Source organism: Hippoglossus hippoglossus, chromosome 24 (assembly GCF_009819705.1).
Source record: "Hippoglossus hippoglossus isolate fHipHip1 chromosome 24, fHipHip1.pri, whole genome shotgun sequence".
Classification (NCBI taxonomy): Eukaryota; Metazoa; Chordata; class Actinopteri; order Pleuronectiformes; family Pleuronectidae; genus Hippoglossus; species Hippoglossus hippoglossus.
This window is the reverse complement of record NC_047174.1, coordinates 11534168-11553445: the sequence shown is the minus strand read 5'-3', so window position 1 is coordinate 11553445 and position 19278 is coordinate 11534168. Positions and strand designations below refer to the sequence as shown.

Sequence of the window (19278 nt, the reverse complement as noted above, 5' to 3'; positions counted from 1 at the left end):
CTCTGACAATTGGGATCTTTACTGGCCAAAACACATAGACCTATTTCTAGAGCACAGCCCTTCCCTTGGCATGGAGAGTAAATCCTCCACTGAGGCTGCAGAAAGCAGAAAAACACAGTCAGCTCAAATGATCCATAACACTGATGTTCTTAATTCATTTCAGAGCTTTGGTTGATTCGTTTATCTCAGTCTGAAATGAATAAGGTAAGTCTGTCTTATATTACTGAGGAACTCAACCTGGATGTCACGGAACAGAGACATTTCAGCTTTCACAGGGATTTGGCAAGTTTCTGTTATCTGGACTATTTCAGACTAATGCAAACTTTAACTCAGGCCTTTTTCTGGTTCTTTTCTTTCTTTTAGCCTGTCAGACATTTAAAGATGCATCTTTTTACAATCTACTATAAAAATAAAAGGGTTGATCAGCGGATTCAGGCTCAGCCACGGAACTTGCAGTCATAAAACAGTTGGACATTTATACTTTAGTTTCCAAATACAAATGAACAGGTCTAATGGGCTTAGTAAGATAGAGCATGCATGTAGCTCTTAAGGAAGCCCACATGCACAAGTATGAATGCATGTACATGTGCACTGTGCATCACATTAAGAAACACAAGATTATGTCCTGAGTGGTGCTACTTTTTCAGGGCAGCTCATAGACTGTGTATAAAGATGGACGATGAATCTCCACTTCCTCCTTTTTTCCCGAAATTAGGCCAAAACAGGAGTTGGCTTTGGTGTTGCTTTCCAACGCTGGAGATGGTGGATGGACATGGTGAATAAAGAAAATAGGTTTGACACTGAATTTAATACAAATTTATGCTAGGTAGCAATAGCGTAAACTTACATATGGCCCCATTAATCCTAATAATATTGAATTTTTGTGTCATGTGATGTACAAGTGTCTTCTTTAAGTTGCACCTGCTTGAAGCCACCGCAACATCAGACATTTAAATGTGTCAGTGTGTCACATGACATATGGCATAAAGGAAGAAGGCACCAGCTCTGCATCCAGGCTTTCACATAAACAATAGAATAATAGTCTTAAACGAAACGTAGATATGCAAACATGTTGTAATGCTATTTTGTGACATTGTGGTATATTTTGGTGGGCACTTAATGTTGTGGTGCATTTATACTTTTCAAGTCATGCACTAACGTACCTGGCTGTTGCTATGACTCTTGAGCAGATCGCTCTGAGTCTGAATCTCAACAACGAACCAAACAAGTATACACACTCACGGGCTTCTTTAGACTTTTCCTAATCGCTTCATCTCACAAATATTTCTCTCCAAATAAACTTTGGAAATGAAGCGGAATCACGATCTAAAGGCCTCTGATTTACAGCAGCTCAAGCTGTATTTACATGCGTTTGGTGATTCATGGTTGCAGCTGGAGGCACCGGAGCGTCCCAAGGCCACGTTATCAGAAATGTCACAAGGCAGCGGGTCGAGTCTGAATATTCTCATTAGTTCGGTGCTGAGGGAGAAGCTTTCCACTGAACTGAAACTTAGTATTATGGTTGGACAGGAACGAATCAAGCTCTATGACAAGGTGAAGCAGAAAGCCAAGATAAAACTTTTTATTTACTCTCTGTTGCCTCCCCGCTCATGTCTCCGCACCTGGCCTCTCGGTGTGTGCTGCCAGCTGGAAGAAAGTGTCTCGAGCATAGAGAGAGGATACGTGAAGTTAAGAGACGGAGAGAAAGTATAGACTTAGGATGGAGTGAAGGAAAGAGCAGGATTAGGAGGAGGGGGAAAGGACAGTAAATCTGAGATGTGTGAGAAGAGAAAAACGAGCAGGGAAAAATGAGTCATACCATCTTTCTAATAATGTTGCTGTTATCTTTACTTCTCCATTGACTTGGCCGAACTTATTGAAAAAAATCAGGTTCTTTCCACTCGTTTCTGATATTTTAAGAGCTAATAGGCCACGTCTTCACATAAAGGAACTGTTTGCTGTATTTGAGGATAGTCTTATTTGATTTCTCACTGAGAGAAGATTGATACAGCTGTCATGCTAAGCCAAGCAGCTAGTTAGCTTAGTTAGCACAAAGAGTGGAAGCAAAGGGAAACCATAGACTGTATATAAAGATGGAAGATATGACAGGTCCCCAAATGTGATGCCAAAATGTCTTGACCGCCCCCTAGCTGCTGGCTGCAAAATATATGTCATAAACCCAGCCTCCTAAGTGCATGGAGTCCCATGCACTTAGGAGATGGCAGCGCTCGTATCCGGGATATGTTGGCTTCTTTTCTGGATAGAGGTGGAGGAGGTGGAGACATATCATCCACCTTTATATAGCCTACAGTCTACCGGGGGAAACAGTTAACCTAGCTCTGTCCAAACATAACTAAACCCACATATCAGCACCTTTAATCTTTACTAATCAACATGTTTTTTCTTGCTTGTTGGAACAAAAATGTGAGAAGGTCACCTGGACGATTTCTTAGCAGGAACCAGTAACTTCTTGAAGCAGAATCTTCACAGTTAATCGTCTGTTTCTACCTTTTGCCACCCTGTGTGCTCAGATAAGCCGACTTGATATTTACTGAATAAAGGAACTATGGGCGAGGTGCTGTAAGACATGATATTATACTTTCAAAGAGAGGTGAGTAAGCGAGTCTTACTTAAAGTAGCTAGTTAGTGTGCAGACTATCCCTTTATCATTGCTGTTGCTGAGCGGCAGTGTTAAAGGCTTCTCCCTCATTAGACGGATGGAATTCATCATGGTGCAGCCTGAGTGGCTAAAATCTTGCACAAGATGTGATTTATAGACAGACATCACAACCACAATTACACCGTGTGACTTTACACTGCATCTTTCCCCCAAGCTTCATCTGGTGCACTGGAACGATAAAGGTCAGACATGAGGGTCATTTTATGCTCACAAACACACAAACCCACAAGCATTACATGTAGTAAAAGTGATCAAGCTTCAGAGTGATTCTTCCTTTGTCAAAATAACCCCCTGATGATTAAGTGTGTGTGTTACAGATAATAAAAAACTGCCAGCGAGCGTCTTGGCAGGAATACATAGACTGAAGTTACAGGACAGGTCATCCTTTCTATGTTGAGAACTGGCCAAAGAAAACGCTGCCTGGGCCCAAAGGACCAGCTGGGGGAAATGAGTCACACACATGAAAGCACACACTCTCCCAGCAGCAGCACTGTAGATATCTAGATATCTAGGTGTCTAGACGGATTTGAGTCCATACAGGCACACAAGCTGACCCATGGTGCTGTTCACGCAGCATGGGTCCCCCCCCCCCTCAGACCTCCTGGTTCATATTGAGCTGGTGTCAGCTCCAGTGCTGCAGGAAATTAATGAAAAGAAAGCTCAAAAGATGAAGACTGGAGAGAGCATGAGGAAAACAAAAAAGATGCTGCGATGGATGAACCGACTATCAGGAGACACATCAGCAGAAGAACAACACAGAGCTTTATTGTTATTTGCACAGTGACTAAGTTTAGTCACAGAGGCTGTAAAGTAAATGATTTTAACAATAACTGAGAAGTTCTCGAGAAGTTCTCTAGTTATCTAGAAGCTGCAGCGGGAGCAGCTGCACATCTGCAATTAGAATGAGATTATGATATGAAAACACAAATATAGATCATAGACTGTCTATAAAGAATGTCTGTCCACTTCCTCTCACTATCCTGAAGCATGAAGATAAAATATCACAGATACTAAAGCTTTCGCATTTGGAGTCTGTGCAGTAGTGATCAGGGGGTTGAGCCTCTGTAAAGGTCCCATCAATACACATGCACGACCAATCAGAAGTCAGTCCCACTGTTATGGTGTTTCACCTCGTTTTTATATCATCAAATAACTCGTCAAAATCAAACTTGTCAATCAAACTTAATTTTGCAAATAAGTTAATGCTACTTGAAGGAATAACTAAACTTTGTGTTTGCGTGGCCACTTTCATTTCTGGATGCCAAATATGATTTACTGCGAGAAGCTAATTAGCTTAGCTTAGCATGGTGACTGAAAACATGCTTGCGAAACAGCTTTCCTGGATGGTTCAAAGAAAATCTGCCTCCAAAAACCTCTTCAGCGCCCGGATTTTCAAATTGAATCCAGCACCAGCAAATACTTTTTTCATTAAGAGCCAGACGAGCTTCATTTTGATCTAATCTACATACATGTTGAGTTTCAGGACAGCATCTTGCTTGTTAGTGATGCCACTGGGATGATGAAATCTGTCCATAGGAGAAAGATTCCCTCCTCTTCATCCCTCCTCCTCATCATTGTCTCTTCGTCTGTTGCTAAACAATAGAGACAGATGGTCACCCCTCTCTCTGGCTGAACACCAACACAAGCATTTATGCAATCTTTTCATGGATAGACCGGATCCTTCCTTTGACTGGATCTCACCCAGAGAACCTAAGATGCTTATAGAGACAGTTTCATCATCAGTGAGGAACAATTACAAACAGGACGTAACAGTTTGTTAAGCATGTCAAAATAAAAGCAGGATTTCTCACTGTTTCTTCTCCTTCCAGCATCACACAGTCGTGTTTGTTAATAATAAATAATAACTGCACACACTTCTACCTAAATGTAGTTAACTCACTCTCGGAAATAATATAAAACTGTTCAACCTGACATTGCTCATTAAAAAACAAATTTAGAATCTCCTCTAAACTCATCAGCAGATTGAGTTTGAAACTTTAAGGACCATTAATCAACTGCTTAAATGTTAAGATGCATGCCTTCTTGTATGAAAGCTCGGCCAGAATAAATCTCCTGATGAAAATCATGCGATAAGATTGAAAGTTCCAAAAAGCTCTGACTGTTGTTTACAAGACCAACAATGAACTTAAAATCTCTATTGTCATATTTTCTCAGCTGCAGAAGCTTTAAGATGCTTTACTCAAACAAAATCCTGCAACATCCTCGCAAATACACACAGACTACCTGTCAGGATGAGAACTGCAGTCACTGTGCCTTTGATTCATGAGCCTTTGATTCATGTGTATGTGTGTGTGTGTGTGTGTAGGTGCATGTATGTGTGTTTGTGTTAAAGCATCTAATCAGGGAGGGAGGAGGCACTGCTGCACTGAATGAACTCTTGTTGCACCGAGCAGAGAGACACACACTCAAAATATACCAACATGGGCCAAATACTGGTTCCTGTGTGTGTGTGTGTGTGTGTGTGTGTGTGTGTGTGTGTGTGTGTGTGTGTGTGTGTGTGTGTGTGTGTGTGTGTGTGTGTGTGTGTGTGTGTGTGTGTGTGTGTGTGTGAGTGTGTGAGGGGGTGGACACACTTCAAACGCTACTCGACATAAATCTAAAAGCACCAGATAAACACACACTCAAAAGCAACATTTTTCTCTGTAAATAGCTTTACATCAAAATTAATGTCTTTTAACTCCCTGTGTTGTAAACATATTTGCAGAGTCCAGAGGGGAAAAAAAAACAGGAGTTATATCCACATGGCTCCACTTTTGACCTGAAGTGTCGTCACATGATAAATACCCTCCTTCATGCTCGCAGCCTCCAGCCTGACTCCCACCTCACGCACTCCCCTCCCTGTCTGCCCGGCTGTCTCTTCTCCCGGCCTCACAGTGGGATGATGTAGATTTCTATGAGGATCTTGCAGCTTCTACTTGTGCTCCATATTGTTCTTCTTGAGCCCAGGGAATGATGGAAGCCAGTCTGCTGGAAGCTGTTTGGACTGAGAGGATTTTTTATTGATGAGGAGGAGAAGAATATTGACTGGAAGTTGCGGGGTTGTTTTGTGAATGTTTGCAGGTAGGAACGTTCTTTTACTTCATATTTTCTTGCTTTATTTTTCTTTTTGACATGTTTGGATCATTAATGCACAGAAGTGAGAATCCAATCACACACCACTAGGCTTTAGCTTTCCTCCTCATATGTTCTAAAGCAATTTTTTTCTGCACTATAATCTAAATTATCTTTGACTTCTGGCTGTCTTTTCCTAGATGTATTAATTTCTAAAAATAACATCATAGTTACAGTTATATTAGTTATACTTCCATTATAATCATAATTAGGTGATGTCAGCAGTTTAAATAAGCTGTTGCATGTAATAATGTTACCGTTACCTGTTTTATTCCGTTGCAGACACATTGACAATTTATAATAAAATATCACAGACATTACAAATGTTTTTGCCAGGAGATTTGTTCAGAAACTGAGCTTGTGCGCCCTCTGCTGGCTTAATCTGAGATCTTAAATTATCACGAAGAGCCTGCTAGGCCTGATGGACTCGGTGCTGTTTGTATTTTCTCCATTATTTGTTTAAAACACTTAACTCTTTCTAACACTGAGTAATATTTCCTCTTCTTTGTATCTTTCTCTCCAGTGGAATGGGCCTCCTATACGGTCAGTATCTGCTGCTCTGCGTGGCCGCCCTCACAGTTTCTGCAGCGTTTGCCAAAGATGGAGGCAGCGAGGCCGACAGGTGGCCCAGGCAGAGCCTCCCGGTGCTGCTGGACACGCACACACAGCTTTTAAACACCCTGTCGTTCAAAGGGCAGGTGGAGGATGAGGAGAAGGCAAGTGCAAAGACACTCTGTGGGATCGAGTGTCAAGAAAAGTTACCACCTGTTGACCAGACGGAGCAAGAGAGGATTCTGGGATACGAGACAATGTATGAGAACGGTACACGCACGCATACCGATATCAGCTTGCAAGGTTTTGATAACATGTCTGCAGGAAGGCCAGCCCACTCAGAGATCCACACAAGAAGGAAACGACAGGTTTACGGAGCAGACGGACGCTTCGTGATCTCCGACTCACATTTTATCACCAACTACCCGTTCTCCACCGCAGTTCGTCTCTCCACCGGCTGCTCCGGAGTCCTGGTGTCCCCAAAACACGTGCTGACGGCGGCACACTGCATCCACGACGGCGCCGACTACCTGGAGAGTGCCAGGAGGCTCAGAGTAGGAGTGCTGCAGCTCAAAGCCAAAAGAAGAAGAGGAGGAAGGAGGAGAGGGGGGCGACAGAGGGGTGGGAGGAGAGGAGAGGAGAAGACGATGGAGGAAGGTGAGGAGCAGAACAGTTTAGATGGAGATGTGGCAAGAGGCAGAAATGGGAGACGCAGAGGAAGAAGGGTGGAAGGTCACGTAGAAGCTGAGGCTGGAAATATTGAAAGAGGAGGAAAACGAAAAGGCCTCAAGCGCGTTCGACGCAGCGTCCAACCCAGAAAGCAGCCCGTCTTCCGTTGGACTCGAGTTAAACAAACCCAAATCCCTCAAGGATGGATCCACGGCAAGGACTCCACCAACTCGGCCTCTTCTGACTACGACTACGCACTTCTGGAGCTAAAACGACAAGTCAAACAGAAGCCCATGGCGCTCGGAGTGGCTCCATCCACTGCTCCACTGGCACGGATCCACTTCTCAGGCTACGACGCCGACAAAAGCCTGCTGGACGGGCGCGGAGAAGAGAAGGTGGTTTACCGTTTTTGCTCAGTGACAAAGGAGTCCGACAACCTGATGTACCAGCGGTGCGACGCACAGCCCGGGGCGACAGGCGCTGGCGTTTATGTCCGTCTGAGGCAGGAGGAGGGAGATGAAGGCGGGAAAGGGAAGTGGCAGAGGAGGGTGATCGGGGTGTTCTCGGGCCATCGGTGGGTGGAGGTGGAGGGCGGTGAGCTGAGGGACTATAACGTTGCCGTGAGGATCACTCCGGCCAAGTACGCCCAGATCTGCCACTGGATCCACGGAGATCCAAGTCTCTGTAAAGAGGTCTGAACTTCCAGAGCAATGGATCTACAACGAGAAAAAGATTTGACGTCACTTTTTAAAAGACTCTAAGATCCCAGAACTGGTCTTAAGAAGGTTCTGTAGGTATTTTTCTTAGGTGCTGACTGAAGCGTTTTCTAACTGTTGTAAATCTAGGATATGGATAGGACATCCTCAAAATGGCCTCCTTCAAGCACTGAAACAGCCAATAGAGACGCCTCCAAACCAAACCTTGTCATATCTAAGCCTACCCATCATTTTCTGTAATCAACATTTCAACTGTCTCATTATGTATCAAAATACAAGAAGAAAAAGAGTTTTGAATATATATCTCCTGTACAGTTACACTAAATAATTTCAGTAAGTGCTTTTTGGGATATGCATAAATATCGTAGTGAATGTTGACCTGAAAATAAAACAGTTTTCTCCCTTGTCAAAATCATTACCCACAATTCCTCTCAACCTGCGACAGTTACACAGGTCAGATTTTTGTTGTGTTATTGGTGGACTATGGAGGTCTGTTTCTTTGTGACTCAGCGACCCAACTTTATTCCTTTATAATAAGTTTAATTTATATTTTCTAAGTTGTGTTATTCATTATCTTCCATCTTTAGGATTTTTGTATTTCATAGCTCAGCTAAGATGGTAAGTACTGAACCTTTTATGACCTACAAAATGAAAATAAGGGTAAAACACTCATAAACAGCAACATCCGAACAACAAATTGTAATATGTCGATAAGACAAAGATTACGACTTCCATAATTTCAGTTCATGTAAAAGGAAAGACAACATCTTATTGCTGTGAGTGTGTATTTTTGTGTATACCGTCTTGTATTGTCTTATGTTTGATACTTCACAACAAATAAAAGTGTTGAATTTGAAAGACCAAGCAGACCAGAGATAAGTGATGAGCCGTGAGGATGGTTTGGATCAGTGTATTTCTCTTTTATTGCATCTCATTTGGACTCACATGCAGGTGGGGGCGAGGGAGGGGGAGAGGGCGATGCCATCCATAATAACCCAAAATAAAATAAAACTTTTTAAAAAAACACAAAAAAAAACATCACAGCCTTCATATGAATACTCGGCAAACATTATTTACCCACATTCTTTTGGATTTCATGTGTCATAGTCATCTTTATTTTTCTTTCAACACGTCGTTAATGCCACAATGGATTAAGATACAGTCACTTTTGGAAAGAAACAACACACAGAACATCCAGCATATACTTGAGTCCCCAAGACTTCCAGTGACAGTGTATAAACAGATGCACCAGGGAGGACCGAGGCCACGTTCCAATCAGATGCTTCCTTGTCTCTTTCGTCGTTTCATATGGAGACTGAGACGAGGAAAGTAGCTCTTAGAGAGCACTATGCAGGATGCATCCCAGATTGACCAGTGCTGCACGCTACAATGCAAAATCACTCCACACCAGCAGAGGGCGGAACAGTAAACACTCAAAGTTTCCATTCAATACTGACTCTGACTACAGTTTGAGAGATATGTACAAAGAAGGAGGGAAGGTTTATTGAGTCTACTTGCCTTTTTTTCTCAACCATATAATTTGACATAACTAAAAATATATGATACGCTTTTGTATCTTCTCAAAATAAAGAAAATATGTATAATCTATCATTTAAAACATGTCGATTTGAACACATTTCACAAACCTTTGCGTGTTCGTGCGATCCCTACGAAACCATAAAGTTAAAACGAAACCAGATGTGCTCAACGAGAAGTCCGGAATTAGATGGCAAGTTGTGTTCAGGTACATTTTGGATTAATAACAGGTGGGAGGATGGATGGCCGAGCAGGAACAACCAAGTCTTCAATGACATAAACATAGCTCAGTATTAGTTTGGATGACATGGGTTAAGGAGTGGGAGTGGGTGGGGGGTTGGCCAGTGAAGTTACACACACTGAACACAGTCCACATTTAACAACACAGTCCTCTTCTGGGAGATGCGCAAAGAAACCAACATATATCCACCATTCCAAGTCAGCTGATATGCAGATATCCAGAATGAATCTAAATACACATTTATTAGTTTTTTTTGTTCGTTTTTTTCCAGTGGTATATTAAGTAAAGGTTAACACTGAATAACACGCACACCCACACACACATAAACTGAATTTTGTTTTCTGTATCTAGGGTTCACATTCACAGTTGTGCTACAACATTAGATAAGGAGGGGAGGGTTTTTGTTTTTTTCAGGGGGGGCTGCGGCTGGTGGGAGTTCAGAGGGCAAAGGTGGTTGATGTGATGGCTGGTTGACTGAAGGGGTCGGGGTGTGATGGAGGGGGAGGCAGTGGGGAAGTGCAGACGTCCACATCCACGGAGCTCCAGATACAATAAACCTGCAGAGACAGGGAGAAGCAGAGAGATGGAGGATGGAGAGTTCATTCAAAACGATGGGTCTCAATAGAAACAGGTGAGCTCTAAGAAAGTTGGGGTCCAAACAGATAAAATATTACATTATAACAATTCAAAAACATTTCCCTTTGGTTCACTAAAGTTCCAATGGTGACATTTTTTATCTTGTACACGCAAGATATCAATTGTTCAAACACGATAAATATATTGTGCGCACAAGATGATTTACTAAATGAAATTACGACTCCAGATGCACACAGACAGCCACAGTGATGGAGAGAACAGCTAGTCAAGATTTATTTTCACCTTTGAATGTCAAATCATGAAATCTTTGCTGCTCTTTAAAAGCTATAAAAGCAGCTTACTCCATGTGCCAATTATGCCTTTGCAATGCAAATATTGACATGTTCCCACAGGGTTATTATGTTGTGCAAACAAGATACTTGTTTATTTTGCAGAAGATGAAAATAAATATCACTCGTCGGGGAAAGAAAGGGCTCTGTAATAACACAATCAAAATAATGTGTCTTCATTCGCCCTCTTCTGAAGTTGTGTGTCAGTCCAGTTGCTTTGATATCCACAGTCCTTTGCATCAGCTGCACTACAACATATAACACTAACACAATGATCTCTCCAGCAATTTATTGTTTCACTTTCAAGACACAGGACTGGTTAAAAGTCAAGATATTCTTACTTTAACAAGGGTGACGTTTTTTTAGTGAAGCAGCGAAAAGGAAAGATTGTTTCATTACAGGTATTTATAGAGGCCATTGCATCCAGTATTTTACTTCAAACATTCTCCTTTTATTAATTTAGTGATACATTATTTGTATTGTAGGACCCACTGGACGAATGCACATTAATCCTGTTAGCTCAGCATGATACAATTTACTACATGTAAAGAGATGCCATGTGTACCTTGGGGGTTTTTGGGTCAGTCCGTCTACATGAAGTCTTTAATATTGAGGTCATCCAGAGCGTTCCTGGGAGGTGGAGGCTTTCTGGGGCTCTGGGCCGCTCCAGGAGACATCTGCAGACACAATTACTTTCAGCACTTCAATTTCTTTGGTTACAGCAGCTGCATAGATATGAATGTGTCATTAATGTGTATTTAACCCATTCAAGAGTGAGTGTGTTACCGGTGCTCCGGGTGTCGCTCCGGTGGCTGGGAAACCTGGCCTCACCATGGGCATCATGGGAGCTCCAACACCCGGTGCTCCGGACTTATACACAGATACGGACAAAAGGAAAAAGAGACAATGAGACACAGGGTCCACCTTCAGAGGAGAGGGAGGGACACCTAAAGGGAGGGGGGGGTCATTGTCCATCAGTGTCCAGTAATGTCCATGTAACTGGTGTAGGAACATTACTGGACTGGACTGGTGGTCTTACCATGCTGTAGCAGGGGTGAGTCCCCATAAAAGTAGGGACACCCATGGGTATAGTCTAAAGGTGGGGAGGGAGGGGAGGAGAGGGGAGGGAGGGGAGGAGTTGGGATGTTACAACACTACATATAAGACTGACACAAACTGCAAGGCAATGTATACACACACTGAAAACCAAAGAGTACACAATTGACAACATATAAAAGTAATGGTGAAAACGGACGAGCACACCAAATGAAGACAAACACGACACAACACCAACCCTATTTGACCTATGAGCTCTCATCCTTTATTTACACATGCATGGAGTTGAAGTGCAGAACGGAAGCTGGCTGCAGGAAGCCTTCACACGATTGTACTGTGGCCAAAAAGACGATGGAAATTTACAGAAGAAGTAAATCTGTAGATGGAAGACTGATTTCAGCGATGAGGGGAGAACCAGACGGTGTCTTTCCTGGACGCTTCAGCGAAAGAATTTACTTAAGAGAAGAAGAAGCTGTTTCCAAGCAACAGCTTCTTAATTTGCCACTTCATCACTCTCCAGTAGATATTCCAGAACTTTTTTTTTTTGGAGCAGACTGAATGTTATTAGTCAAAACTAAATATCTGCCCCTGCTTTTGATAATTTTCTCATTTTCTACCAGCGCATGTGATCTGTTAGGGATTCAATGAGATGAGTCGTTTAGATAAACTCCACCAGAGTTTTGCTACACGTCTCGTTTCAACGCCACACCTCTCAGTTTCATAGAGCTCTCTGATAAGGCACTGGAACCTGGAGAGCCAGATGAAGGCAATGCTTTTCGATTGCTGCTACAGGTCACGCCCTGTCTGTCGCTGCCATGCGGCTCCACTCCATGCTATAAGACACAGACAACATTTACCATGGGAGCACCCCAACTGGGGGGAGCTACCTGAGGGGCCGCTGCGCTTCCCATTGAGAGATCTGAGACAAAGACAGAGAGAGAGAGACAGAGAGAGAGAGAGAGAAGAAGAGCGGTACTGCAAAATCACTGTTTCATTTACTGACATTATTATTAACACACAGGACATGATGCACAAGTAACAAGTGAATTAAAGGAGTCGTTCAACATTCTAATTGTTTACTCATGTTGTATCTGAGAGTTAGAGCAGAAGATCAATACCAGTCACGTGTAAGTTTAGTGCAGAGATCGAGCCAGGAGACATTAAGTTTACTGTTGCGAAGACTTTGTTAGCCTGACTCTCTCCAAAGTTCCGACTTATTTCAAAACCCCTCCAAAGCTGATAAATAAAACTTATTGTATCTCTTTGTTTAATTCATTCAAAAAGTCCACATTTAAGAAGAGACTGGCATTTATTGATCTCCTACCTTGCTCTCAAAAAAAAAAGCTACTTTCTTTCAATCAGTATCTATGATATTGACTCAGGTCATCTAAATGACTACTTACTACTCGCCATGTTAGCCATAGAGGTGTCAACATCGCCTGCTTGAGGGGTCACAGTGGGCTTCATTACATCCCCTAGGCCATCAAATACTACAGGAGGGAAGAGGGTGGGGAGGGAGGGAGTTGAGGGGAGACGGAGGGAGATATTAGCATCCTTCAATGCAGGCTATCCTCACACTCAGCAGCATACTACTTGGCATTGCCATGACAACCAATGGGTGTCTCCATGACAACAGCGAGAGGAGAGGAGCACTGGAATGTGAACTGCTATGGGGAGTTAGTGATAAAACATAAAGTATCTCCTAAAGAAATCTGTAAAATTGCCAATCTTCTTATATTTATATCAAAAAACACGATTTGAGTACAGAATCTGTATAAAGACTGACAGTTAAATGGTTGTGATATTTCAAATAGTTATATCTGCTGCTGGAGACAAGTGTCAGCTCCTTGCTACTATTGTAATTTCCAATCTAAACATATGAACAAAATCTAACTCTAAAAGTGTCTTGTATAAATATAAAGTAGAATTTGTTACCACATGTGACAAACAGATCTATAAGTCACAATTCTAACATCATACTCAGTGTCAGTAATACATGTTCTGTGGTTGTGGATAAATATGAATATTTTCATTGTATGTGTATGAGTGCAGGCGGAATTGGGGCAAAAGCACTGCAGCTGAAATGAAGCTAGAGAAGTGCTAAATATCGCTGCTACTTCACAGTCACTTTGTAACCATCACGCATCTGGTGGTGGAAGGGACAGTGCAGCTGAGCTTGCCGTGCTGCAATGCAGCAGTGCACTGTGGGAAATTAGCGTGTTAAAGAGCAAGGGAAACTCACCCAATCAAATGGCAGGAAGCAAGCAATGAGCCAGCCCAATAGCCAGATGGAGAAAGAGAGGGAGAGGGTGAGAGGGAGAGGAAAGTAAAAAGCAGAGATGCCAGAGAGAGAGAGAGAGAAAAAAAATGCAATGAGGTTTTAAAGGAGCGGGTGATAATGAAACAATGAGATGTTATTGCACCAGTGACAGAGAAAAGGGGGGAAAGAAAGAGTTACGCCTCAGAGCAGTAGTATCGCAGACCATCAGTTACATAACATGGAGGCCAGTGGCACAGGACAGGAGATGACCAGGAACCAGGTGAGCAGGGCGCATGCTGCAAAGGTAACTGTTACCATGGTTACCAGTTGAACAGTCCCGTAATGTGGGGAAGACAGGACGGAGTTCCCCAAAGACTTACAACAGTGGGACTATGATGCAATGATGATGCTAAAACAACCATATGTGGACAAAAATCCATGGGACTTTAACAACATAAGACTTCAACACTGAACTAACAACAAGCAGTCGTTCTCAAGTTGACTATGGAAAAAATATGGAATACAATTTAATTAGGGTTTAATGAGGGATAATTAACAACAAGCTGTTTAATTACCAAATATAATAGAAACAATAGCTACATAACAACCATCTTGTTTACAATCAAATTCAAGATGTCAAGAAACTGGCTGTAAAAATATACCACATAGGAATATAAAGACGAGACGCACAACTGAAATTGTACTTTCTTGATTCTTGTTGTACTGGGTTTGTACCCTCATGGTTGAATGCACTTATTGTAAGTCGCTTTGGATAAAAACGTCAGCTAAATGAAATGTAATGTAACAACTACGCTGCATGCGATTACTAATGGGTTATTAATATCTGCAGTGTTGTGTTTCAGTGATATGGAAATATGCAAAATGGACACCAATATTCCGACAATTAACCTTATTCAGAGAAAGACATTATTTTGATTTTGGTGTTAACATAAGGTGGTAACAGAACTTCATACATAATATTCATATTCCCGTTTATATGTTACAGAGCATACAGTCCGACATTATTCTCCCAAAAACCCAACCTGAAATACTTATGTACCATGCGTACACCATTTTGGGTGTTTTCTTTCTAATTTTGAAAAAACTCCAACTCCTTCTTGCTGCCAAGCTGTTGGTTACTGTCATATGTCGATGTGGCCCCAAAACTCCAATGTGACAAGGTCAGAACACTCCACATGTCTTACTTTGATTATTGCTAATTCCGAGTAATACCTAATTCAGCTTAAGGTAATCAGAAAAGTCTGTTTACATGGCAGTGTTTTATTCAGACTATTAAGTTAATTGGGTTAATATGGGAATATTGGTGTCCATATAAACATAGTCATGTTGATATGACCTCAAATGTACACATATACATGCAGGCTGGCACTTTAAAGCTGAGGTGGGGTTTTTTTTACCTGACATGAGCTCAGCACCGGGGGCAGCGGGAGCGGCAGCAGCTGAGGCGTCTCCTCCTGTAGACTCTGGCAGATCAACGCAAATCAAACCAAACCAGAACCGTGGCAGGACAAAGTGCAGTTTCCATCGCAGCATGAGGGCAAAGAAGGGGTATTAATCAGCCTCCAGCTTCACACTGGTAATGCCAAACAAAAGTGTGTAGAATTAGAGAGGAAGGCAGAAAGGATAAATATATATATAAGTATCACATTCATTTTTAACACACAATATTGCTTTTGGAATTATACACACTCTTTCAACAGGCACAAAAGCATTTACATACATACATCTCTGCTCATAGTTTTTTTTTTATCATCATAACACTTTAAGGCAAGGAAGAAAGATCTAAAAAGACATTACTTGCATCTCATAAATAATTCAACATGACCAAGCTTCATCTGTTTGTTATACTTCCATGATCCACAGAGGTGGCAATCTACAAGGTAGTCTACACTAAGACACAACTATGGTTTTAATCTCAAATGTTTCCTTCTAAGTCCTCTTCTTTTTTGATGATGCTTTCATGAACAGGGGAGTATGGCATAGGGCGGACATTCATGTGAGTTACCCACCACCAAACAGGTTCATGATGGCTCCCGTGTCAGGTTTGGATGGGGGAGCGGAGGAAAAGATGGGGTCGGGGGAGGTGAACACATCTGCTGGGGAGGGCAAGGTGGAGATGATGTTTAAAACTCTGACACACACTCACACACCCTCACGCAAATATACACACACATTATGATGCACATTCATCAACTGCAAATGCAGTGCACGCGGCTCATGCTGGAAAACGGGAGAGGAGGTCGGAGTGATTTAGTGAACGTTTCAGACAGCTCAATAGCTTTTAGCTGACCCATAAGAGGGCAGTCTCATTTTCCTGATTACAGCCAAGGACAAAGCTGGAGAAAACACACAAACGCACACACACACACACACGGCAAGACAGGATATGAGAGAGGGAACAAACATGAGATGGTAGACTGGGTGCAATACCTGCTGTAAACAAGTCAACACTAGGAGTGGGGTCTGCTTTGGTGAAACTTGTGTTTGGCATGGAATCAAAGAGATCTACAAACACATGCGCGCCCGGAGACAGGGATATTAAAATTCTCAGACACTTTCAAATGAAGGTGATGATCACACACAGCAGCAACGGTGAAATGAAAGGGGCCTTCAATATGTGCACATTAGTCTGATGAAATCAATAAAGAAGAACAAAAGAGGGGTAATGAGAGAGGAGAGGGTGGCAGGCAGGCTAGAGAGCCAGGGAGATGCCAGTCAATGTGTCCAGACAGTGAGATCAGAACCATACACGTCGCTAACATTTACCGCTTAAGAGGTCAGTCGTAGGGTTGGCTGCGCTGGGGGCTATGGGAGCTGAAATGGTCACGATGGTGGTGATGGTGCTGGATGTAGAGGTGAAGAGCGGTGAAGGGGAAGGGGAGGGGGAGGGCTGGGGCACCACCGAGCTAAAGCAGGCCTCCAGCGAGCTACCCAGGTTATTACTCTCCACTGTCATCATGCCGAAAAGGTCTACACCCGCAGACGCTGCGCTGGTGTCTGAGGGAGCGAAGGGGTCTTTGGGGAAGAAGTGGGATGGGGTGGCACATGAAGAGGGAGGGGGAAAGGTTAGACAGTCTGTTGAATAAAAATCAATGTGTCATATGATGATGATGAAAATACTGCTCTAATCATGAAGGCTGAGGAGAGAGGAATGACAAAGCACATGAGGGGACTGACAGGAGGAGGAGATGTGCAGAGCTCCAACAAGCTACTGTCAGTTGGAACTGTTGAAGCTAAAGGGGCTAAAAGATTTCATGAAAGACCAAAAAACTGAAGCAAGTCCTTCACAGTCCATAAACCTAAGAAACAAACCACAAGCTATTCGCAACAACAACCACCAACTGCCCTTGGCAACGTTCTCTGTCAGAGACAAAGCACAAATCTTCTGATGCTGAAAGATAAGAGGCAAGAGTATTGTCTGCATTGGTAACAACAATAGCACTGTCCAGACAAGACCAGCAGTAATGAAAAGTGGATCTCTAGACACACACACACACACACTGTTCTGTAAGTTATTAAACATCTTTTTGTTAATGGTCGTGATACTCAATTAAGTAAGTCCCACATTTAAGTCTTGCTTAAGTGAGCTTAAGCTGAAGCTAATTGTATTTAAAGGAATTGTAAGAATTGTAAGGGCAGTTCGACACCACTCTGATGTCTGTATGTTAAAGGAGACATAATATGATCATATTCAGATTCATATTTTTATTTATTATTTATTTTTCATGCTCTAATGTTCAGAACACATCACTGTCCTCATAGTGTCCTTCACTGAAGCTCCTCTTTTCAGCCTCTGTCTGAAACACTTGGTTTTAGCTCCCATCGGCCACAGCTGATGAGGCATTTCAGTAGCAGGGCTTTCTGTGGCGGAGAGGAGCTTTTTAACTTTGCAGACCTTTTCCATTCACAAAAAAACTTAACTAGCACACTAGAGGAACTAGAGGCTGAGAAAGTCACCTTTAAATAATAAGATACCACCAGCTGCTGGTTAGCTTAATTTGCACAAGGGGAAGAAGTTTTTATGTTATCGCTGGAGGTAACCACGTCCATTACAGCAACTCTACTTTCCACCACTGACTCAAACACACAGTCTCTCACACACACAAACAGATTCTCAGTCACCCACCAGCTCCAGCATTGGTGGCTGGGGCAGACGAAGCTGCAGCCCCACCTTCGGCTGCTGCTGCAGAGGCCTCAGGGGCAGGAGCAGGTGTTGAAAAGGCGTCTGAGGTTCACACCAAACCCCAGCAGAGGACAGAGATGCCCAGATAGACAGAGACAGATGAGAAGATAAAGAGAAAACAGGGAGGAGAAGAGAACATCAGGAAAATAAAGGTAAGATTGCAGTATTTAAGGAGGAAACAGAAAGTATTGAACTGTAGCGCTCAGCAGCATTGATACATGACATTAATGACTGACAGGTGAATGGACAAATGGAAATACAGACAGGAGGCACTACAGCAAAGAATATTTTAGTGCACCAAGAGCAGACTAAGCCTGGAATCTACAAGTGTTACAGCTGCCATCTGTAGCTGTAGCCACGTGACAGGGTTTGATAGAATTGCTTTTCACTGAGGTCGAAGAAAAGCATGCCGGGCTATCAAAGACTAAGCATGTGGAGAATGAGTGTAGCAGTATGCTTATGTGTGTGAGCAGGCATAACCATATAATTTGTGAAATAATTTAAGAAATGATTAAAGCTCAAGTCATTATCATTAAGTCTTATTTCACCATTCTTAGTTTCACAGTATACATTTTGTAATCAGTTCAACACCATTTCATCAAACATTTGCTCCTATTTCAGAAACCTATTTTCCCCAATGACACTTTATATTATTGTAACTTTTTCAGCCAATTTTACAGCAGTCAGCTCCATTTGGTGTTTTCTAAAGAAAGACACAAAGACAGAGTCTTTATCGGTGGTCACTCTAGCTTTTGTTTTTGTGTTCTGTGTTATTTTACAACAATGACCCAAAGTCTCAGAATTAGAATATTAAAATATTATTACAATAGAGTTAGAATATATCTTTGTTATCCACCAAGGTGTAAATTTGTCTTTGGCTCACCAAACTAAAATGAAAAACAACAACATAAAAAACAAACAAAGCAATTAGTGAAACAAACAAATGGACAAAGTTATCTTTGGCCTTGTTTTTGCACTAGCTAAGTGGAGCTAACTGCCAAAATATGGCGGCTCATGAAAGAGAGGAAGGCGATATGAGCTTAGTTGAAAAGGTGAGACTGTCGTGGCTGTTGAGAATACCACTTTCATGAAAAGTGACAATATAAAATAAAAAAGGACATAAATTTAAAATGTTATTGGGGAAAACCAGAGTTTTGCAAAAGGACATTTTCAAAATATAAAAAAAAAATCCAGTATGTGTTTAGTTGAATATTGGCTATATCGTGTTTACAGTGTTTACATCATTTAACAATTGATTTGTTCATTTTAAATTTTAAACAATTTATCAACATAATTATTCTATTAC

At 42.1% G+C, this 19278-nt stretch overlaps 2 protein-coding genes across 9 annotated transcripts in view; one reads left to right on the top strand and one right to left on the bottom strand.

The window, feature by feature from the left end:
• Nucleotides 1–1496: 1496 nt before the first annotated feature.
• LOC117758864 (clathrin coat assembly protein AP180-like) overlaps nucleotides 1497–19278 on the bottom strand; it is a 30909-nt gene continuing 13127 nt past the window's right edge. For 3 of the 8 annotated variants that reach the window (XM_034580868.1, XM_034580867.1, XM_034580872.1), the window contains 7 exons: nucleotides 17916–18014; nucleotides 15187–15252; nucleotides 12912–12998; nucleotides 12366–12427; nucleotides 11239–11322; nucleotides 11018–11129; nucleotides 8831–10083 (listed from right to left, as the gene is read on the bottom strand). In XM_034580868.1, the coding sequence (XP_034436759.1) occupies nucleotides 11043–11129; nucleotides 11239–11322; nucleotides 12366–12427; nucleotides 12912–12998; nucleotides 15187–15252; nucleotides 17916–18014 (485 nt within the window). In that variant the 3' untranslated portion in view covers nucleotides 8831–10083; nucleotides 11018–11042. Of the gene's footprint in view, nucleotides 1510–3902; nucleotides 3907–8830; nucleotides 10084–11017; nucleotides 11130–11238; nucleotides 11323–12365; nucleotides 12428–12911; nucleotides 12999–15186; nucleotides 15253–15798; nucleotides 15886–16555; nucleotides 16805–17915; nucleotides 18015–19278 lie in introns of those variants that run through there. The other 5 variants (XM_034580874.1, XM_034580870.1, XM_034580869.1 and 2 more) reach the window with 5 other exon arrangements.
• LOC117758877 (serine protease 23-like) lies at nucleotides 5518–7779 on the top strand. Its single transcript, XM_034580898.1, has 2 exons — nucleotides 5518–5761; nucleotides 6336–7779. Exon 2 carries the CDS (start codon nucleotides 6340–6342, stop codon nucleotides 7729–7731), a length of 1392 nt encoding a protein of 463 aa, XP_034436789.1. The 5' UTR covers nucleotides 5518–5761; nucleotides 6336–6339; the 3' UTR covers nucleotides 7732–7779.